Source organism: Xenopus tropicalis, chromosome 8 (genome assembly GCF_000004195.4).
Source record: "Xenopus tropicalis strain Nigerian chromosome 8, UCB_Xtro_10.0, whole genome shotgun sequence".
In the NCBI taxonomy this organism is placed as follows: Eukaryota; Metazoa; Chordata; class Amphibia; order Anura; family Pipidae; genus Xenopus; species Xenopus tropicalis.
In genome coordinates this window covers 10,938,013-10,958,285 of record NC_030684.2, presented here as the reverse complement: position 1 = coordinate 10,958,285, position 20,273 = coordinate 10,938,013, and the positions used below count along the sequence as shown (strand labels likewise).

The 20,273-nt window shown below is 44.5% G+C and overlaps 1 protein-coding gene and 2 long non-coding RNA genes across 3 annotated transcripts; 2 read left to right on the top strand and 1 right to left on the bottom strand.

The window, feature by feature from the left end:
• The first annotated feature begins 5,306 nt into the window (after positions 1 to 5,306).
• LOC116406679 lies at positions 5,307 to 6,004 on the top strand. Its single transcript, XR_004219747.1, has 3 exons — positions 5,307 to 5,613; positions 5,729 to 5,767; positions 5,879 to 6,004. It is a non-coding gene; the product is annotated as an uncharacterized LOC116406679 (long non-coding RNA).
• Positions 6,005 to 6,837: 833 nt separating this feature from the next.
• LOC108645276 lies at positions 6,838 to 7,512 on the top strand. The gene is made up of 4 exons (XR_004219742.1): positions 6,838 to 6,871; positions 6,982 to 7,020; positions 7,306 to 7,341; positions 7,472 to 7,512. It is a non-coding gene; the product is annotated as an uncharacterized LOC108645276 (long non-coding RNA).
• Positions 7,513 to 11,447: 3,935 nt separating this feature from the next.
• On the bottom strand, positions 11,448 to 12,623 carry LOC105946199 (cleavage stimulation factor subunit 3-like). The gene is made up of 3 exons (XM_031891073.1): positions 12,472 to 12,623; positions 11,940 to 12,093; positions 11,448 to 11,554 (listed from the first exon to the last, which is right to left on the bottom strand). Exons 1-3 carry the CDS (start codon positions 12,520 to 12,522, stop codon positions 11,448 to 11,450), a joined length of 312 nt encoding a protein of 103 aa, XP_031746933.1. The 5' UTR covers positions 12,523 to 12,623.
• Positions 12,624 to 20,273: the final 7,650 nt, after the last annotated feature.

Here is a 20,273-nt window from a genome sequence, read left to right as displayed (position 1 = left end):
GGCCTACGTGTCCCAGCATCCCCTATCAGAGCTGCAGCCTGTAGTCCTATTACAGTGACTGGCCTACATGTCCCAGCATCCCCTATCATCAGAGCTGCAGCCTGTAGTCCTATAACTGTCACTGGCCTACGTGTCCCAGCATCCCCTATCAGAGCTGCAGCCTGTAGTCCTATAACTGTCACTGGCCTACGTGTCCCAGCATCCCCTATCAGAGCTGCAGCCTGTAGTCCTATAACTGTCACTGGCCTACATGTCCCAGCATCCCCTATCAGAGCTGCAGCCTGTAGTCCTATAACTGTCACTGGCCTACATGTCCCAGCATCCCCTATCAGATCTGCAGCCTGTAGTCCTATAACTGTCACTGGCCTACATGTCCCAACAACCCCTATCAGAGCTGCAGCCTGTAGTCCTATAACTGTCACTGGCCTACATGTCCCAGCATCCCCTATCAGAGCTGCAGCCTGTAGTCCTATAACTGTCACTGGCCGACATGTCCCAGCATCCCCTATCAGAGCTGCAGCCTGTAGTCCTATAACTGTTACTGGCCTACGTGTCCCAGCATCCCCTATCAGAGCTGCAGCCTGTAGTCCTATTACAGTGACTGGCCTACATGTCCCAGCATCCCCTATCAGAGCTGCAGCCAGTAGTCCTATTACAGTGACTGGCCTACATGTCCCAGCATCCCCTATCAGAGCTGCAGCCTGTAGTCCTATAACTGTCACTGGCCTACGTGTCCCAGCATCCCCTATCAGAGCTGCAGTCTGTAGTCCTATAACTGTCACTGGCCTACGTGTCCCAGCATCCCCTATCAGAGCTGCAGCCTGTAGTCCTATAACTGTCACTGGCCTACGTGTCCCAGCATCCCCTATCAGAGCTGCAGCCTGTAGTCCTATAACTGTCACTGGCCTACGTGTCCCAGCATCCCCTATCAGAGCTGCAGCCTGTAGTCCTGTAACTGGCCTACATGTCCCAGCATCCCCTATCAGAGCTGCAGCCTGTAGTCCTATAACTGTCACTGGCCGACATGTCCCAGCATCCCCTATCAGAGCAGCAGCCTGTAGTCCAATTACAGTGACTGGCCTACATGTCCCAGCATCCCCTATCAGAGCTGCAGCCTGTAGTCCTATAACTGTCACTGGCCTACGTGTCCCAGCATCCCCTATCAGAGCTGCAGCCTGTAGTCCTATTACAGTGACTGGCCTACGTGTCCCAGCATCCCCTATCAGAGCTGCAGCCAGTAGTCCTATTACAGTGACTGGCCTACATGTCCCAGCATCCCCTATCATCAGAGCTGCAGCCTGTAGTCCTATAACTGTCACTGGCCTACGTGTCCCAGCATCCCCTATCAGAGCTGCAGCCTATAGTCCTATAACTGTCACTGGCCTACATGTCCCAGCATCCCCTATCAGAGCTGCAGCCTGTAGTCCTATAACTGTCACTGGCCTACGTGTCCCAGCATCCCCTATCAGAGCTGCAGCCTGTAGTCCTATAACTGTCACTGGCCTACGTGTCCCAGCATCCCCTATCAGAGCTGCAGCCTGTAGTCCTATTACAGTGACTGGCCTACGTGTCCCAGCATCCCCTATCAGAGCTGCAGCCAGTAGTCCTATTACAGTGACTGGCCTACATGTCCCAGCATCCCCTATCATCAGAGCTGCAGCCTGTAGTCCTATAACTGTCACTGGCCTACGTGTCCCAGCATCCCCTATCAGAGCTGCAGCCTGTAGTCCTATAACTGTCACTGGCCTACGTGTCCCAGCATCCCCTATCAGAGCTGCAGCCTATAGTCCTATAACTGTCACTGGCCTACGTGTCCCAGCATCCCCTATGAGAGCTGAAGCCTGTAGTCCTATAACTGTCACTGGCCTACATGTCCCAGCATCCCCTATCAGAGCTGCAGCCTATAGTCCTATAACTGTCACTGGCCTACGTGTCCCAGCATCCCCTATCAGAGCTGCAGCCTGTAGTCCTGTAACTGGCCTACATGTCCCAGCATCCCCTATCAGAGCTGCAGCCTGTAGTCCTATAACTGTCACTGGCCGACATGTCCCAGCATCCCCTATCAGAGCTGCAGCCTGTAGTCCTATTACAGTGACTGGCCTACATGTCCCAGCATCCCCTATCAGAGCTGCAGCCTGTAGTCCTATAACTGTCACTGGCCTACGTGTCCCAGCATCCCCTATCAGAGCTGCAGCCTGTAGTCCTATTACAGTGACTGGCCTACGTGTCCCAGCATCCCCTATCAGAGCTGCAGCCTGTAGTCTTATAACTGTCACTGGCCTACGTGTCCCAGCATCCCCTATCAGAGCTGCAGCCTATAGTCCTATAACTGTCACTGGCCTACATGTCCCAGCATCCCCTATCAGAGCTGCAGCCTGTAGTCCTATAACTGTCACTGGCCTACGTGTCCCAGCATCCCCTATCAGAGCTGCAGCCTATAGTCCTATAACTGCCACTGGCCTACGTGTCCCAGCATCCCCTATCAGAGCTGCAGCCTGTAGTCCTATAACTGTCACTGACCTACGTGTCCCAGCATCCCCTATCAGAGCTGCAGCCTGTAGCCCTATAACTGTCACTGGCCTACATGTCCCAGCATCCCCTATCAGAGCTGCAGCCTGTAGTCCTATAACTGTCACTGGCCTACGTGTCCCAGCATCCCCTATCAGAGCTGCAGCCTGTAGCCCTATAACTGTCACTGGCCTACATGTCCCAGCATCCCCTATCAGAGCTGCAGCCTGTAGTCCTATAACTGTCACTGGCCTACGTGTCCCAGCATCCCCTATCAGAGCTGCAGTCTGTAGTCCTATAACTGCCACTGGCCTACGTGTCCCAGCATCCCCTATCAGAGCTGCAGCCTGTAGTCCTATAACTGTCACTGACCTACGTGTCCCAGCATCCCCTATCAGAGCTGCAGCCTGTAGCCCTATAACTGTCACTGGCCTACGTGTCCCAGCATCCCCTATCAGAGCTGCAGTCTGTGTCCCTTGCCATCTGGTTGTCAGCGCCCCATTTACCTTAGTACCATTTAGTGAGGAGATCCCGCAGCCAATTACAGTTGGGCTACTGTGATTGGCTGTAACCCATACAGCTAATCTGTACCATACAGACACTCACACAGGGGATACAGTTAAGCAGCCCCATCATTCCCAACCCATTGGCCTTTATATTCCATGAAATCCAAATAAGTGCCTGTAACCCTCCCCTTGCTTTCTATGGGATCCCCTCTATTTGGGAGCTGCCATTCTTGCTACTCCCCCTATGTGCAGATTGGTACCCCCCGGCCCATGTATTGGTACATTCTGTATAACAGTCAGGCTCTCAGTATCTCTTGCTAGTAATGATGGCATCACATGGGCTGGAGCAAGGGATTGTGGGAGTTCTAGTAACAGAGCTCGGAATTACAGGCCGTCTCTCATAGACTCCATTATAAGAAAATAATTCAAATTTTTAAAAATGATTCCTTAAGATATAATTACCCCTTATTGGGGCAGAACAGCCCTATTGGGTTTATTTAATGGTTAAATGATTCCCTTTTCTCTGTAATAATAAAACAGTACCTGTACTTGATCCCAACTAAGATATAATTACCCCTTATTGGGGGCAGAACAGCCCTATTGGGTTTATTTAATGGTTAAATGATTCCCTTTTCTCTGTAATAATAAAACAGTACCTGTACTTGATCCCAACTAAGATATAATTACCCCTTATTGGGGGCAGAACAGCCCTATTGGGTTTAATTACAGTTGAAATAATTTTTGTAGCAGACTTAGGTAGGAGATCCCAATTACAGAAAGACCGCTTATCTGGAAAACCCCAGATCCCGAGCATTCTGGATAATAGATCCTATACCTGTACATATACATACTGTATTAGCTCAATATAAACAGCACAATAATGCCTTGTATTGTTATGTTATTTATATTATACATCCATATATCAATATCAACTGCCCCAATAACCTTACCCCCTGCCATTATTAGTATCAGTATTACAGCCCCCCAGTGCCCATAACTCCTGTCAGTAATCGCATTGCTTGAGCCATTGTGATGTCACAGTGCAGGCAGCTGTATTGTGATGTCACAATGCAGAAAGCTGAGGTTGTTGCTAAGCAGCCTGGGATCGGCACATTCTTTCTTACGCGAGCAAGGTGAGTGGAGCTCCGGTTACATAGGGGGGACATTATGGAAATAAAGGTTTAGGGACAGATTTATCAGTGTAACAAGTGGGGGAAGGATACACCCCGCGCGACTGTATTTAATTCCCTACTACAGAGTGTAACATAGTGGGGGGGATATTTATTATAGAGAGCAATTTGGGAATAAGCCATATTTAAAAAGCTTTTCATGACATTCGCACTGTGAATAAAAATTCGCTATTACGTTTGTACATTAAATGCGCCAGTCGCGTCCGGCTTTATACATATAAACAGGGGCGGGGCAAATATGTTCCCTGTGCCAATCATTTCCATTGTAAGATCCCCAGGGGGAGGGGCCAATATAAATACAATACAGTATATACTATACATACAGTTTCCCTTTCCCTACGGGGATTTATCACCCTACCAATTCTAATATATTTTATTGGATTCCACACCGTGTTTTCTTCCTTTTATTTATCTATATTGGTCGTCTTTTATCATTCGTAAATAGTATTATTTTTTTTTTTAAATTCAGAGGTTTACCCCTTATGTAATAAAAGCCACTAAGCACTGTGTGCAGTAACTCATAGCAACCAATACATTGTTTTGGCTTTGTGACCAGTAAATGCTGCTGATTGGTTGCTATGGGGAAACGTAATTATGTTGGTTAGCGCCCCCCATTTTCTAAACACTACTCCTATAGCTTTAGGGGTACAACACCCAAACTCCCCACACTTCTTCGCCTTATAGCAGAGCAGTTTGCTTGTGTTTTTCTAAGCGATCCGGCCCCTCGTCTTTTTGTGGCGCCGCTCCGAACGCCCCAATTTTCCCATTGACTTTGACAGGGAAGATTTTCAAACTGCTGCCAATCTTACAGCTTTGAAGCTGCACCCCCCAAACTTGAATTGCATAGTCATGGGGTCAGCTTGAATGAAAAGATGATATATGTTGGATGCCCAAAAGTGGGCAGGGCTATGAACATCCAATCAGATTTTATCTATTGACTTTCAATGGGGAAATCCAACCTGCTGCCATTCTCACAGTATTAACCCCGGGGTTTCCAAACTCTTCACAGTTGGTCACTAGGGGATTGCAGTCTTATTTGTAGAAAAAGTGGGCGGAGCCACCAACAGCCAATCCGATTTCACCTATTGAATTTTGTTGGCTTCATTCCAGGGTTCCCATTGGGTGACTATGTATTCACGGTTAGAAAAAGCTGACAGCCAATCAGATCTCATTCAGTGGCTTCACCTGTTTTTCAAACTGACATTAAAACACTATTGGTACAAGGCTCAAAAGTGGGGCCAAACTGTTTAATGTCTCTATATAAATAATAAAATATAAATAAAAGCAACCAATCGGATTACTACCGTTTGCACCAATGATGTTTCTCTCTCTCCGCAGAAAGAATGGCAGCGAAAATGGCGAGGCGCATACTTAGTAAAGTATTTTGTTGCCTCCCACTTTTTAGAAAAGTAAGGGCCTTTGTTTGACTCTAATATCTCTGATTTGGGTTTGCGAATAAAAGTTGCCGATTTCCCAACGCGATCGTTACCATTTATAATCCGACTTTATTCTCTTTGTTTTCAGAAACGAATTGTGATAAAAGATAAAGAAGTTGTTATTCTGGTAAGGAGGGAACTGCCAAGCAAATATATTGTACCCATCCCAGTTTGCATTTCAGTATAATATCAAATACTTTATTTCTATTAAATAAACTCTTTTCTTTATGTGAAACAGGTTCAACCAGAAGAACAACAGAATCAACCCACTGAAACCATCTGCGAGGTAAGCAAAACGGAGAAGCTGCAAATATCTCTTTCCTCTTCTGTCTTCTTTCCTATCTATCTATCTATCTATCTCTCTCTCTATCTATCTGTCTGTCTATCCTCTATCTATCTATCTATCTATCTATCTATCTATCTCTCTATCTATCTGTCTGTCTATCCTCTATCTATCTATCTATCTATCTATCTATCTATCTATCTATCTATCCTCTATCTATCTATCTATCTATCTCTCTATCATATATCTATCATCTATCTATCCTCTCTCTATCTATCTCTCTCTCTATCCATCCATCCATCCATCTATCTATCCTCTATCTATCTATCTATCTATCATCTATCTCTCTATCTATCTCTCTATCTATCATCCATCGCTCTATCTATCTGCCCACCTGTCTCTTTCCTCTTCTTCCCTTTGGACACAGACAGGCGCATACACAGTAAAGGGAAAAAGCAGCTTTTCATGTGTAATTGGCTTTTACCCTACTGCGCCTGTACCTGCCAGTGTATGTAGGCTCCCATAGTTGTACTGCCCCCCTACATTATATATATCCGCTTTGCACCCCTATACTGGCACACACAGTCGGCTCTAGCCATGTGCCCTGCCACATACAATTAATAATCCATTTTAAATACAGATTAATGCAACTGCCAAACCCATAAGGTCACTAGAAATAGGTTTGAGCTTTTCCAGCAAAGAGCCGAGTTGATCTCCCTGATCTCATTATTCTCTTTTCTCTTAACCAGCAACCAGTTCCACCTACTGGGAATGTTGTCTCCCAAGTAAGTAGCGAGAAATAAATTGTTTACAACTGATAAAAATATGAAGTAAAGTTGCTTGTTTTTGTATTATGAAAGATAAATACCGTATAGAGGCCTGATATCTCTGTCTCTTACGCAGGACAACCCGGAGCAGATTGTGGGGCTTGGAGATAACACCTTCCAAGTAAGTGGGAAAGGCAATAGTGGAAAGTAACTGGTTATTTTGCCCTTTATCAAATACATCATTACAGTAGTGAATGAGTTAATCACACTTTTTTTTTATTCTTTAACCAGGAACAAACAGAAGATGAAACTGGCGCGGATATTCACCAGGTAAGTTAAAATAGACAAAAAAAAAGTTCTTAAAAAAACCTTCCTTTGTATAAAGAATAATTTCTCTTTGGCTAAATAGGAGTATTCACCTGAGCCATCTGACTTTTCCAAATTCACATTTATTGATCTCCTAACAAAGTTATCTATCTATCTATCTATCTATCTATCTATCTATCTATCGCAACTGCCAAACCCATAAGGTCACAAGAAATAGGTTTTAGCTTTTCCAGCAAAGAGCCGAGTTGATCTCCCTGATCTCATTATTCTCTTTTTTTCCTGAACCAGGAACCAGTTCATCCTACTAGTAATGTTGTCGCTCAAGTAAGTCGCAAGAAATACATAATATAAAACTGATAAAAATATGAACTAAAGTTGCTTGTTTTTGTATCATGAAAGATACGTTAAATACCGTATAGAGGGGTGAGGCCTGATATCTCTGTCTCTTACGCAGGAACCCCCAGAGCAGAACAGACAACAAACTTACATCTTTGATGAAGAACCTGAAGAATTTCATGGTTCTAATGAATCAGAGGAAGAGGAAGATTATGACGTAAGTGGAAAAGAACTAAACCAGCAACAAATATAATAAGAAAATCCCGATATTGATTGACTTTGAATGTAAAATGTGTTTTTGTGTAATTGTATTTGTCTTTTTCTCTTAACAAGGAGGAATCTGATGAAGAACCTGAAGAATTTCATGGTTCTAATGAATCAGAGGAAGAAGTAGATTATGACGTAAGTGGAAAAGAACTAAATCTGCAACAAATATATTAAGAAAATCACGATATTGATTGACTTTGAATGTAAAATGTGTTTTTGTGTAATTGTATTTGTCTTTTTCTCTTAAAAAGGAGGAACCTGATGAAGAACTTAAAAGATTTTTTGGTTCTAATGAATCAGAGGAAGAGGAAGATTATGACGTAAGTGGAAAAGAACTAAATCAGCAACAAATATAATAAGAAAATCCCGATATTGATTGACTTTGAGCGTAAAATGTGTTTTTGTGTAATTGTTTTTGTCTTTTTCTCTTACCAAGGAGGAATCTGATGAAGAAGAACTTCTTTATGAAGAAATTTATGAAGAAGTTTATGAAGAACTGTATGAAGAAGTTTATGGTTCTTATGAATTAGAGGAAGAGCTAGATTATGACGTAAGTGGAAAAGAACTAAATCTGCAACAAATATAATAAGAAAATCCCGATAATGATTGCCTTTGAATGTAAAATGTGTTTTTGTGTAATTGTTTTTGTCTTTTTCTCTTGACAAGGAGGAACCTGAGGAAGTAGAACTGTATGAAGAATTTTATGGTTCTTATGAATTAGAGGAAGAGGTCGATTATGACGTAAGTGGAAAAGAACTAAATCTGCAACAAATATAATAAGAAAATCCCGATATTGATTGCCTTTGAATGTAAAATGTGTTTTTGTGTAATTGTATTTGTCTTTTTCTCTTAACAAGGAGGAATCTGATGAAGAACTTGTTTATGAAGAAATTTATGAAGAAGTTTATGAAGAAGTTTATGAAGAAGAAGTTTATGGTTCTGATGAATCAGAGGAAGACTATGGCGTAAGTTGAAAAGAACTAAATCTGCAACAAATGTAATAAGAAAATCCCTTAGGATTTTCAATCAGGCTCTTTTAACAAGGAAGCTCAAGGGGAAATAACGGCCAAGTGGCTGTGATGATGGCCACATTTGAGATTTCAGGTTTTTGGGGGATTTAAAAAATTCAAATGCTAATAAATCTGCCCCTCAGGGTGCTTTTAGGGCATTTTAATATCCAGGTGTAGGTGTTTAATTACTAGGGGTAATTACTACATAAATGTGGAGATATGCTAAATGGCTAGCTGAAATTACACCTATTATCTCACATTCATTTGTAGTTTCCTAGAATTGACTTTGTTAAACCAAAGATCTGCTCCGTAGCTAATATTATAACATTCTTCCCTTAGGTGCAAAACAACTGCATAAGACGAGTTATTAGAGACTAAGGCCAACAATCTGCCCAAAGGAATTTCTATGATAGAATATTAACAGATCCAATGAAGAACGTATAAGCGCCAAAAAGGAATCTACCCCAGGCAGGATCTGTTACCAACCTGAAACTTGGCTCCTTCGATATGTTCCCAAAAGAAAAGGGAAGGGATGGAAAGGGTTGGGAACATCTGGAGCCAAAATGCATCTACTTAATGCTATGAACCAGTTGTGTTCAGAGAGGAGTTCCAGTGACAACTCTCAAACACTTATCTGCCTGATATTTTTGGATGTATATGTACTGTACATGTATATTATATTTTGCTTGAGAAAATGTAAAAAATATTGTTATAATAAAAGTTTTATAAAAAGAGAAACAAACTACAAAAATAAGGGTTTCTTTTTAATGAGAATTTTAATTTGGTGGCAGTGGACGAGTGTGGATATAATAGTGCAAATAGGGAAAGGAGGGATCTCTTTCTCTCTGTAACATAGTAATAGGTAACTTAAAGGTGAACTGTCCCCTTTATGCAAAAATTGGGATATGGTTAATGTTTTGGTAAATGCATATTCTTAAAATGTGAGCTCAGAAATCACCCAAATCTTAATAAAGTAAATTGCTGGTGGGAAAGCATACGTGGGTCTTGCTTTTCCAAAGTCGCCCGCAGTTTCCTTGTAAACAAAATGCTGCGTGTGGTTTCCCACTAGTGGGTTACTTTATTGTCGATGGGAAACAGTCTGGGGTGGATTTGTTGCCCCAGTAGCCCAGATTTAACCCTGGATGACAAATCTCCCCACATGCCATTAGCCTTAAGTGCCGGGCATTCTATGTGGGGCAATTTGTGCTAGTGGTGTAACAACAACAGGGCTGCAAAATGCTCCTCAGAGGGGTCCGGCACGCACACAGCAGCCCCTGCCCGGCCCTCTATCCCCCCACGCTCATGCTGGCTGGGGATGGGGGATTTCTAACAACTATAGAGAAAACAGACCCCTATCCCACAGGCCCCCCCACATGCATGGGGTCTGCATCCTCTATAGCAGGGATCCTCAAACTATGGGCTGGTTAATTTACCCGGCCCCCTGCTGCGTCCTCACCCCTGGCAGCGGAGAGAGAGGACTCAGCGGGGAGTGGGACAGGGGAGCTGAGAGGGAGGACAGATGGTGCTGGCAGAGAGAGGACTCATCGTTGAGTGGGAGGGGGAGCTGGGAAGACAGACGGAGCGGAGGGAGCTGGAAGAGGGAGGACTCAGTGGGCAGCGAGAGGGAGCGCGGGGGCAGTGGGGGGGGGGGGTGGGGAGTGGTCTGTGGAAGAGAGAGGACGCAGCGGGTAGCGGGAGGGGGGAGCTGGAAGAGAGAGAATGCAGGAGTGGGCCATAGTTTGCCCCCAACAGTCTGAGGGACCATGGAGTTGCCCCTTGCTTAAGAAGTTTGAGGACCCCTGTTCTATAGTTACCCCACTGGCTCGATGCCTCTGTATTTTTTTCAGAGGGTCTAAAGTTCAATAAAAATCGAGAAAACTTCCTAAACCCTCTTCCAAGCACTTGGATTGTTTTGTATTGAGCAGTGACTGCTAATGCAAAGCTGAAATTTCTATTTGGCCTTATACCCCCTTTACTTATTCTGAGAGGAACAACTCACTTAGCAACTTAGGGACGTCTTATACTTAGCACTAGCCAATGGGGCAGTTATGTTGAATGAGCAAAATGATTGATATAGAACATTTTTGTCATAGGAGCATAAATCCTAGGTAAATGATGGGGGGAATCAGATGAAAAAGAAGATTGGACCATGTAAGGGGCCAAAACAATAGCATCCCTGACTAATATGGGCTAAGTCAGACAGGAAGGTTTATGAAACCCCATTGGGCAAAGATAGTGGTGTCCAAAATAAAGGTTCCCTCCAGTGTTATCCGATAATTGGCTCAAGGTTCAAATCTGCCCTCCCCTTGAATGGTAACTGCACAGATATCAGCTCCTCCCTTGTATAGGACTCGTTATCCAGAACGCTCGAGACCAAGGGTATTCCGGAAAAGGGGTCTTTCCGTAATTTGGATCTCCATACCTTAAGTCTACTAAAAAAATCAATAAAACATTAATTAAACCCAATAGGATTGTTTTGACTCCAATAACGATTAGTGATATTGTAGTTGGGATCAATTACAAGATGCTGTTTTTTTATTACTACAGAGAAAACGGAAATCAGTTTCAAAATTCTGAATTATTTGATTAAAATGGAGTCTATGGGAGATGGGCTTTCTGTAATTCAGAGCTTTCTGGTTAATGGGTTTCTGTATCAGTGGCCAAAGCCTTGAAGGGTAATTTCAACTCAACACATATTTAGTTATATAGCTAGAGAAGAACGTATCCTCTGTGGCCCATCTCTATTGCGGCCCTCTCCTCCTCTCCTGGCTGTCAAAGCAAAGGTAAAAACCCCCACATTGTCAAAAAAAAGCAAAATTACACACTAACCTGGAAGCAAATAGGGGTAGGAAGCAGCTTCATTAGGATCACTGCAGCTGGAGGGACTGGGAATACTCCGCCAGGAACAGGATGGAGTCCAGGTGCTACAGAACAGAAAAACATTGTTTTTAGTGGTTATTACATGCGGCTGTTCTGCAAGCCAACACTATCAGCTCTTGAAATTATGCAGTCGCCTTTGGTTTTCATGCACATTTAAGAGTAAAGGACATTTTCCTTAAGTCACAGGAATATATCTGCAGGTTATTTCTATGCAGCCCTATAAAAAGGAAAGGGAGTGCGATTACTAAAGTGACCAATGGCAGCGGGCCAATGTGCAGCACTCCCAGGCAGATAACATGGTGCGCATGGAGGCACGGCACCCCCCGGAATGGATTAGTAGAAAAAGAAGCAACTAGTTACAATCAGCAAATAAAAGTGCTCAAAAGATTTTCCTGGTTGAAGCAATCAGTTTGCTTTACATAGGCTTACGAGCTAAATGTCGCGGCTGGAAAGGGATCATCTGGGACGTGTCAGGTTTGGGATACTCTGGTTTTCGGTCAACATCATCCTTCAGCGAAGGGGCTATGGATGGAGCTACCACAGGGTCTGGGATTAGTGCTGCCAGTTTGGCTCTCGGTACATCCTAGAAATAAGAATGAGACATTACTGGCAATAAGTTAGGGGTGAGGAAAAGACACATTTCCTTGTGCTAATTGACAATACTGCAAGCCGCCAATAGCAACCAGCCATATCTGTTCCTTTATTAGTTAATCAAGCAGCAGTTTGCTGTTGCCTGAGAATCTTGAAAAAGAGAAGCAAACGTGAAGGGAGAGAAAGAAATAAATGTGTCTCTGCTAGGTATAAAGGCATGGGAGCGGTAAGGGACAGCAGCTGCTGGCACATATACTAGAGCCCAGAGATAAGCCTAAGCACCACGTTAATATATGAATTTAACATCATTCCCATAATGGAGAAAAGGCGGGATAGCTATATGCAGGTACAAACCCTGATCCCGACATACCTTGTATCCCAAAGCTTTCAGTTCACTTGTGGAGCAGGGGTACAGGTCCATAAATGTGTATCTATCCACAAGGAGTGCCGTCTCCTTCCCTTCATACCCCTCCTTGAATGCTGTGTGTCTCCTTTTTCCCACTTTCAGTATACTAGCTACATCTCCTATGTTACCAAGGCCAGGAAACGTGCCCAAATCTCACTGCAGAAATCAAGGGGGGACAAAGTGAGGCTTCCAGTTTGTCAGACATTGTATAAAGGCCACATTCAGCATATAACAGCAGCATTGTGCAGCTTCGCTTTAGCTGTTCTTCCCTCTTCACTTTCCCCTTCCCCTGTGCTGTCCTTGTACACTCGCACCACTTGCACGGGGATGAAGCCTGAGCCATGAGCAGGCAGGGGAATGGCAATACTGTTGCACGAGCAGCAAAACTTGCACAGGGGCAGTGTATGAACCGAATAGAGTTTTATAGGAATTCTACCATATAAATATATGATGTTTCCCATGATATAGTTGAGGGTACAGGCCTGCTTAGGGCTCCACTGGGTAAAGCTTTTATGCTGCACTGGGAAAAGGATCATAAAATAAACCCTGCAGTCTGTGTTACATGACAGTGTAGAGCAAAAGGCTTAAGGCTGCGCAGGGGAAGGCCCTTGACTTGAGACCCTCATCTCTCACTGCAGTTTCTGTCTGGCCGTCCATATACCAAGTCAACTTTATATTCAGACTCACCCTGATTTGTCGGGAGGCAAACTTCCTGATGTTAAAACTCATTCAAATAATACTCTTATTGGTGTCATTGTCCTCTGCAAAAAAAATATTTAGGATATTTAGGATTCGGTTAATATTATTTTACTTATCATATAACCACACCTAAATTACTAAACATGTACATATAACATAGTATTTCACACATGTTGGTAAGTAACTGTGACCTGTCACAGACCTACAAGGAAGCTACAGGCAGTAGCTCCAAAACTCTAAAGGGGCAGTAAATGATGTTTCTTTACCTAAGGCTACAAACATTTAGGTTAGTCATATAAACACCCTTCTTAAACCATATATTTACTGGGAACTGAGCACTGCAAGGGCATGCCCAATCGGTGCATGGGGTTAGAGAGCTTTGTACAGAAAACTTATGCTTATAAGCCGAGTCTTAGTTGCTCTTTTATAGAAAAAAAACTGAACAGAGAGGATTAGTTACCCTTTATTTGAAAGGCATATTTACTACAGTGATGTATAGAGAGGCCTGTGTTTAATGCAATTATAGAAAGTGATAAGAATTGCCCTATTTATGAACAGTATATAATAGTATGTAAGCCCATATAGCTAGATATTCTTTTGGGGGCTATTTGCTGATCACAAGTCTATCCGTTCTTCTTCAGTCACAGTTGCTGGTAATGTATAGTTGTGATATATAGTCTTGCATGTATGTCATTTACGTCGTTAGTTAATCAGTGTATATATATATATATATATCTAATATCAAATTCCCAGCAGTGCAGAGAAGAGAAAGGGACAGACACAGTGACAGTTACACATAACTATAAACCCAGTGAGAATGAGGAATGAATGGATATTGGGGAGTTGTATCAGGAGTCAGAACTAGCAGTGAAGGGAAGGGAAAGGGACAGACACAGTGACAGTTACACATAACTATAAACCCAGTGAGAATGAGGAATGAATGGATATTGGGGAGTTGTATCAGGAGTCAGAACCAGCAGTGCAGGGAAGGGAAAGGGACAGACAGACAAAGTGACAGTTACACATAACTATAAACCCAGTGAGAATGAGGAATGAATGGATATTGGGGAGTTGTATCAGGAGTCAGAACCAGCAGTGCAGGGAAGGGAAAGGGACAGACACAGTGACAGTTACACATAACTATAAACCCAGTGAGAATGAGGAATGAATGGATATTGGGGAGTTGTATCAGGAGTCAGAACCAGCAGTGCAGAGAAGGGAAAGGGACAGACACAGTGACAGTTACACATAACTATAAACCCAGTGAGAATGAGGAATGAATGGATATTGGGGAGTTGTATCAGGAGTCAGAACCAGCAGTGCAGGGAAGGGAAAGGGACAGACAGACAAAGTGACAGTTACACATAACTATAAACCCAGTGAGAATGAGGAATGAATGGATATTGGGGAGTTGTATCAGGAGTCAGAACCAGCAGTGCAGGGAAGGGAAAGGGACAGACACAGTGACAGTTACACATAACTATAAACCCAGTGAGAATGAGGGATGAATGGATATTGGGGAGTTGTATCAGGAGTCAGAACCAGCAGTGCAGAGAAGGGAAAGGGACAGACAGACACAGTGACAGTTACACATAACTATAAACCCAGTGAGAATGAGGAATGAATGGATATTGGGGAGTTGTATCAGGAGTCAGAACCAGCAGTGCAGGGAAGGGAAAGGGACAGACACAGTGACAGTTACACATAACTATAAACCCAGTGAGAATGAGGGATGAATGGATATTGGGGAGTTGTATCAGGAGTCAGAACCAGCAGTGCAGGGAAGGGAAAGGGACAGACAGACACAGTGACAGTTACACATAACATACCTCCCAACATTGGAAAAATGAAAAGAGGGACAAAAATACTCCTTTTATATAGTTGAAATGGTGAGATCAGTGCAGAGAAGGGAAAGGGACAGACACAGTGACAGTTACACATAACTATAAACCCAGTGAGAATGAGGGATGAATGGATATTGGGGAGTTGTATCAGGAGTCAGAACCAGCAGTGCAGAGAAGGGAAAGGGACAGACACAGTGACAGTTACACATAACTATAAACCCAGTGAGAATGAGGAATGAATGGATATTGGGGAGTTGTATCAGGAGTCAGAACCAGCAGTGCAGGGAAGGGAAAGGGACAGACACAGTGGACAGTTACACATAACTATAAACCCAGTGAGAATGAGGAATGAATGGATATTGGGGAGTTGTATCAGGAGTCAGAACCAGCAGTGCAGGGAAGGGAAAGGGACAGACAGACAAAGTGACAGTTACACATAACTATAAACCAGTGAGAATGAGGAATGAATGGATATTGGGGAGTTGTATCAGGAGTCAAAACCAGCAGTGCAGGGAAGGGAAAGGGACAGACACAGTGACAGTTACACATAACTATAAACCAGTGAGAATGAGGAATGAATGGATATTGGGGAGTTGTATCAGGAGTCAGAACCAGCAGTGCAGAGAAGGGAAAGGGACAGACACAGTGACAGTTACACATAACTATAAACCCAGTGAGAATGAGGGATGAATGGATATTGGGGAGTTGTATCAGGAGTCAGAACCAGCAGTGCAGAGAAGGGAAAGGGACAGACACAGTGACAGTTACACATAACTATAAACCCAGTGAGAATGAGGAATGAATGGATATTGGGGAGTTGTATCAGGAGTCAGAACCAGCAGTGCAGGGAAGGGAAAGGGACAGACAGACAAAGTGACAGTTACACATAACTATAAACCCAGTGAGAATGAGGAATGAATGGATATTGGGGAGTTGTATCAGGAGTCAGAACCAGCAGTGCAGGGAAGGGAAAGGGACAGACAGACACAGTGACAGTTACACATAACTATAAACCCAGTGAGAATGAGGAATGAATGGATATTGGGGAGTTGTATCAGGAGTCAGAACCAGCAGTGCAGAGAAGGGAAAGAGACAGACACAGTGACAGTTACACATAACTATAAACCCAGTGAGAATGAGGGATGAATGGATATTGGGGAGTTGTATCAGGAGTCAGAACCAGCAGTGCAGAGAAGGGAAAGGGACAGACAGACACAGTGACAGTTACACATAACTATAAACCCAGTGAGAATGAGGGATGAATGGATATTGGGGAGTTGTATCAGGAGTCAGAACCAGCAGTGCAGGGAAGGGAAAGGGACAGACAGACACAGTGACAGTTACACATAACTATAAACCCAGTGAGAATGAGGAATGAATGGATATTGGGGAGTTGTATCAGGAGTCAGAACCAGCAGTGCAGAGAAGGGAAAGGGACAGACACAGTGACAGTTACACATAACTATAAACCCAGTGAGAATGAGGGATGTATGGATATTGGGGAGTTGTATCAGGAGTCAGAACCAGCAGTGCAGAGAAGGGAAAGGGACAGACACAGTGACAGTTACACATAACTATAAACCCAGTGAGAATGAGGAATGAATGGATATTGGGGAGTTGTATCAGGAGTCAGAACCAGCAGTGCAGGGAAGGGAAAGGGACAGACAGACAAAGTGACAGTTACACATAACTATAAACCCAGTGAGAATGAGGAATGAATGGATATTGGGGAGTTGTATCAGGAGTCAGAACCAGCAGTGCAGGGAAGGGAAAGGGACAGACACAGTGACAGTTACACATAACTATAAACCCAGTGAGAATGAGGGATGAATGGATATTGGGGAGTTGTATCAGGAGTCAGAACCAGCAGTGCAGAGAAGGGAAAGGGACAGACAGACACAGTGACAGTTACACATAACTATAAACCCAGTGAGAATGAGGAATGAATGGATATTGGGGAGTTGTATCAGGAGTCAGAACCAGCAGTGCAGGGAAGGGAAAGGGACAGACACAGTGACAGTTACACATAACTATAAACCCAGTGAGAATGAGGGATGAATGGATATTGGGGAGTTGTATCAGGAGTCAGAACCAGCAGTGCAGGGAAGGGAAAGGGACAGACAGACACAGTGACAGTTACACATAACATACCTCCCAACATTGGAAAAATGAAAAGAGGGACAAAAATACTCCTTTTATATAGTTGAAATGGTGAGATCAGACGCAAATGTGCTATACCCTCATACTGTACGACCTAAGGAAAACAATATAGCAACTCCTACATATAAAATACAAATATAGAGAGAAGGCAGTCAGTTATAAGTGAGTTATAACTATGTACCAGATTTGCCCCCCCATACACAGTGCCCCCAATGACCCAATAGACAGTACCCCCCCATACACAGTGCCCCCAATACACAGTACCCTTCATACACAGTACCCCCAATACACAGTGCCCTTCATACACAGTGCCCCCCAATACAGAGCACCCTTCATACACTGTGGCCCCCAATACAGTGCCCCAATACACAATGCCCCCCAGTACACAGTACCCTTCATACACAGTGCCCCCCAATACACAGTACACTTCATACACAGTGCCCCCCAATACACAGTACACTTCATACACAGTGCCCCCCAATACACAGTACCCTTCATACACAGTTCCCCCAATACACAGTGCCCCCCAATACACAGTACCCTTCATACACAGTACCCTTCATACACAGTGCCCCTCAATACACAATACCCTTCATACACAGTGCCCCAATACACAGTACCCTTCATACACAGTGCTCCCAATACACAGTGCCCCCCAATACACAGTGTCCCCCAATACACAGTACCCTTCATACACAGTACCCCCAATACACAGTGCCCCTCAATACACAATGCCGTTCATACACAGTACCCCCCAAACACAGTGCCCCAATACACAGTGCCCCTCAATACACAGTGCCCCAATACACAGTGCCCTTCATACACAGTTCCCCCCAATACACAGTACCCTTCATACACAAGTGCCCCTCAATACACAGTGCCCCCCAATACACAGTACCCTTCATACACAGTACCCCCAATACACAGTACCCCTTCATACACAGTTCCCCCCAATACACAGTGCCCCTCAATACACAATGCCCTTCATACACAGTACCCTGTATACACAGTGCCCCCCATACACAGTGCCCCCCAATACACAGTGCCCCAATACACAATGCCCTTCATACACAGTGTCCCCCAATACACAGTACCCTTCATACACAGTACCCCCAATACACAGTACCCTTCATACACAGTACCCCCCAATACACAATGCCCTTCATACAGTGTCCCCCAATACACATTACCCTTCATACACAGTACCCTTCATACACAGTTTCCCCCAATACACAGTGCCCCTCAATACACAATACCCTTCATACACAGTGCCCCAATACACAGTACCTTCATACACAGTGCTCCAATACACAGTGCCCCCCAATACACAGTGTCCCCCAATACACAGTACCCTTCATACACAGTGCCCCCCAATACACAGTACCCTTCATACACAGTACCCCCAATACACAGTGCCCCTCAATACACAATGCCCTTCATACACAGTACCCCCCAAACACAGTGCCCCAATACACAGTACCCCCCAATACACAGTGCCCCAAAACACAGTGCCCCCCAATACACATTACCCTTCATACACAGTTCCCCAATACACAGTACCCTTCATACACAGTGCCCCTCAATACACAGTGCCCCCCAATACACATTACCCTTCATACACAGTACCCCAATACACAGTACCCTTCATACACAGTTCCCCCCAATACACAGTGCCCCTCAATACACATGCCTTCATACACAGTACCCGCATACACAGTGCCCCCCATACACAGTGCCCCAATACACAGTGCCCCCCAATACATAGTACCCTTCATACACAGTGCCCCCATACACAGTACCCTTCATACACAGTGCCCCCAATACACAGTACCCCCAATACACAGAACTCCAATACACAGTGCCCCCCAAACACAGTAACCTTCATACACAGTGCCCCCCATAACCACAATGCCTTCATACACAGTACCCCAATACACAGTTCCCCCCAATACACAGTTCCCCCCAATACACAGTGCCCCTCAATACACAATGCCCTTCATACACAGTACCCTGCATACACAGTGCCCCCCAATACACAGTGCCCCAATACACAATGCCCTTCATACACAGTGTCCCCCAATACACAGTACCCTTCATACACAGTACCCCCAATACACAGTACCCTTCATACACAGTGCCCCCAATACACAGTACCTTTCATACACAGTGCCCCCCCAATACACAGTACCTTTCATACACAGTGCCCCCCCAATACACAGTACCCCCCAATACACAGAACCCCAATACACAGTGCCCCCCAAAACACAGTACCCTTCATACACAGTGCCCCCCAATACACAATGCCTTCATACACAGTACCCCCAATACACAGTACCCCAATACACAGTACCCCCAATACACAGAACCCCAATACACAGTGCCCCCAAAACACAGTACCCTTCATACACAGTGCCCCCAATACACAATGCCTTCATACACAGTAACCCCAATACACAGTACCCCCAATACACAGTACCCTTCATACACAGTACCCCCCCAATACACAGTGGCCCTCAATACACAATGCCCTTCATACACAGTACCCCCAACACCAGTGCCCCAATACACAGTACCCCCCAATACACAGTGCCCCAAAACCAAGGCCCCCCAATACACATTACCCTTCATACACAGTTCCCCCAATACACAGTACCCCTTCATACACAGTGCCCCTCAATACACAGTTGCCCCCCAATACACATTACCCTTATCAACAGTACCCCCAATACACAGTACCCTTCATACACAAGTTCCCCCCAATACACAGTGCCCCTCAATACACAATGCCCTTCATACACAGTACCCCCGCATACACAGGCCCCCCATACCACCAGTGCCCCCAATACACAGTGCCACACCAAATACACAGGAACTCCCAATACACAGTGCCCCCAAACACTAGTAAACCTGCAATACAACAGTGCCCCCCATAACCCACAATGCCCTTCATACCACAGTACCCCAATACACAGTGCCCCCCAATACACAGTTCCCCCCAATACACAGTGCCCCTCAATACACAATGCCCTTCATACACAGTACCCTGCATACACAGTGCCCCCC

Bases quoted from the DNA above. Each gene is read 5' to 3' on its own strand.
- LOC105946199 (XM_031891073.1), bottom strand. From the start codon at position 12,522: ATGGACCTGTACCCCTGCTCCACAAGTGAACTGAAAGCTTTGGGATAC. The intron at 12,094-12,471 runs GTATGTCGGGAT...TCTTATTTCTAG, and splicing joins TGAAAGCTTTGGGATACAAG to GATGTACCGAGAGCCAAACT. The intron at 11,555-11,939 runs GTAAGCCTATGT...TCTGTTCTGTAG, and splicing joins CCAGCCGCGACATTTAGCTC to CACCTGGACTCCATCCTGTT.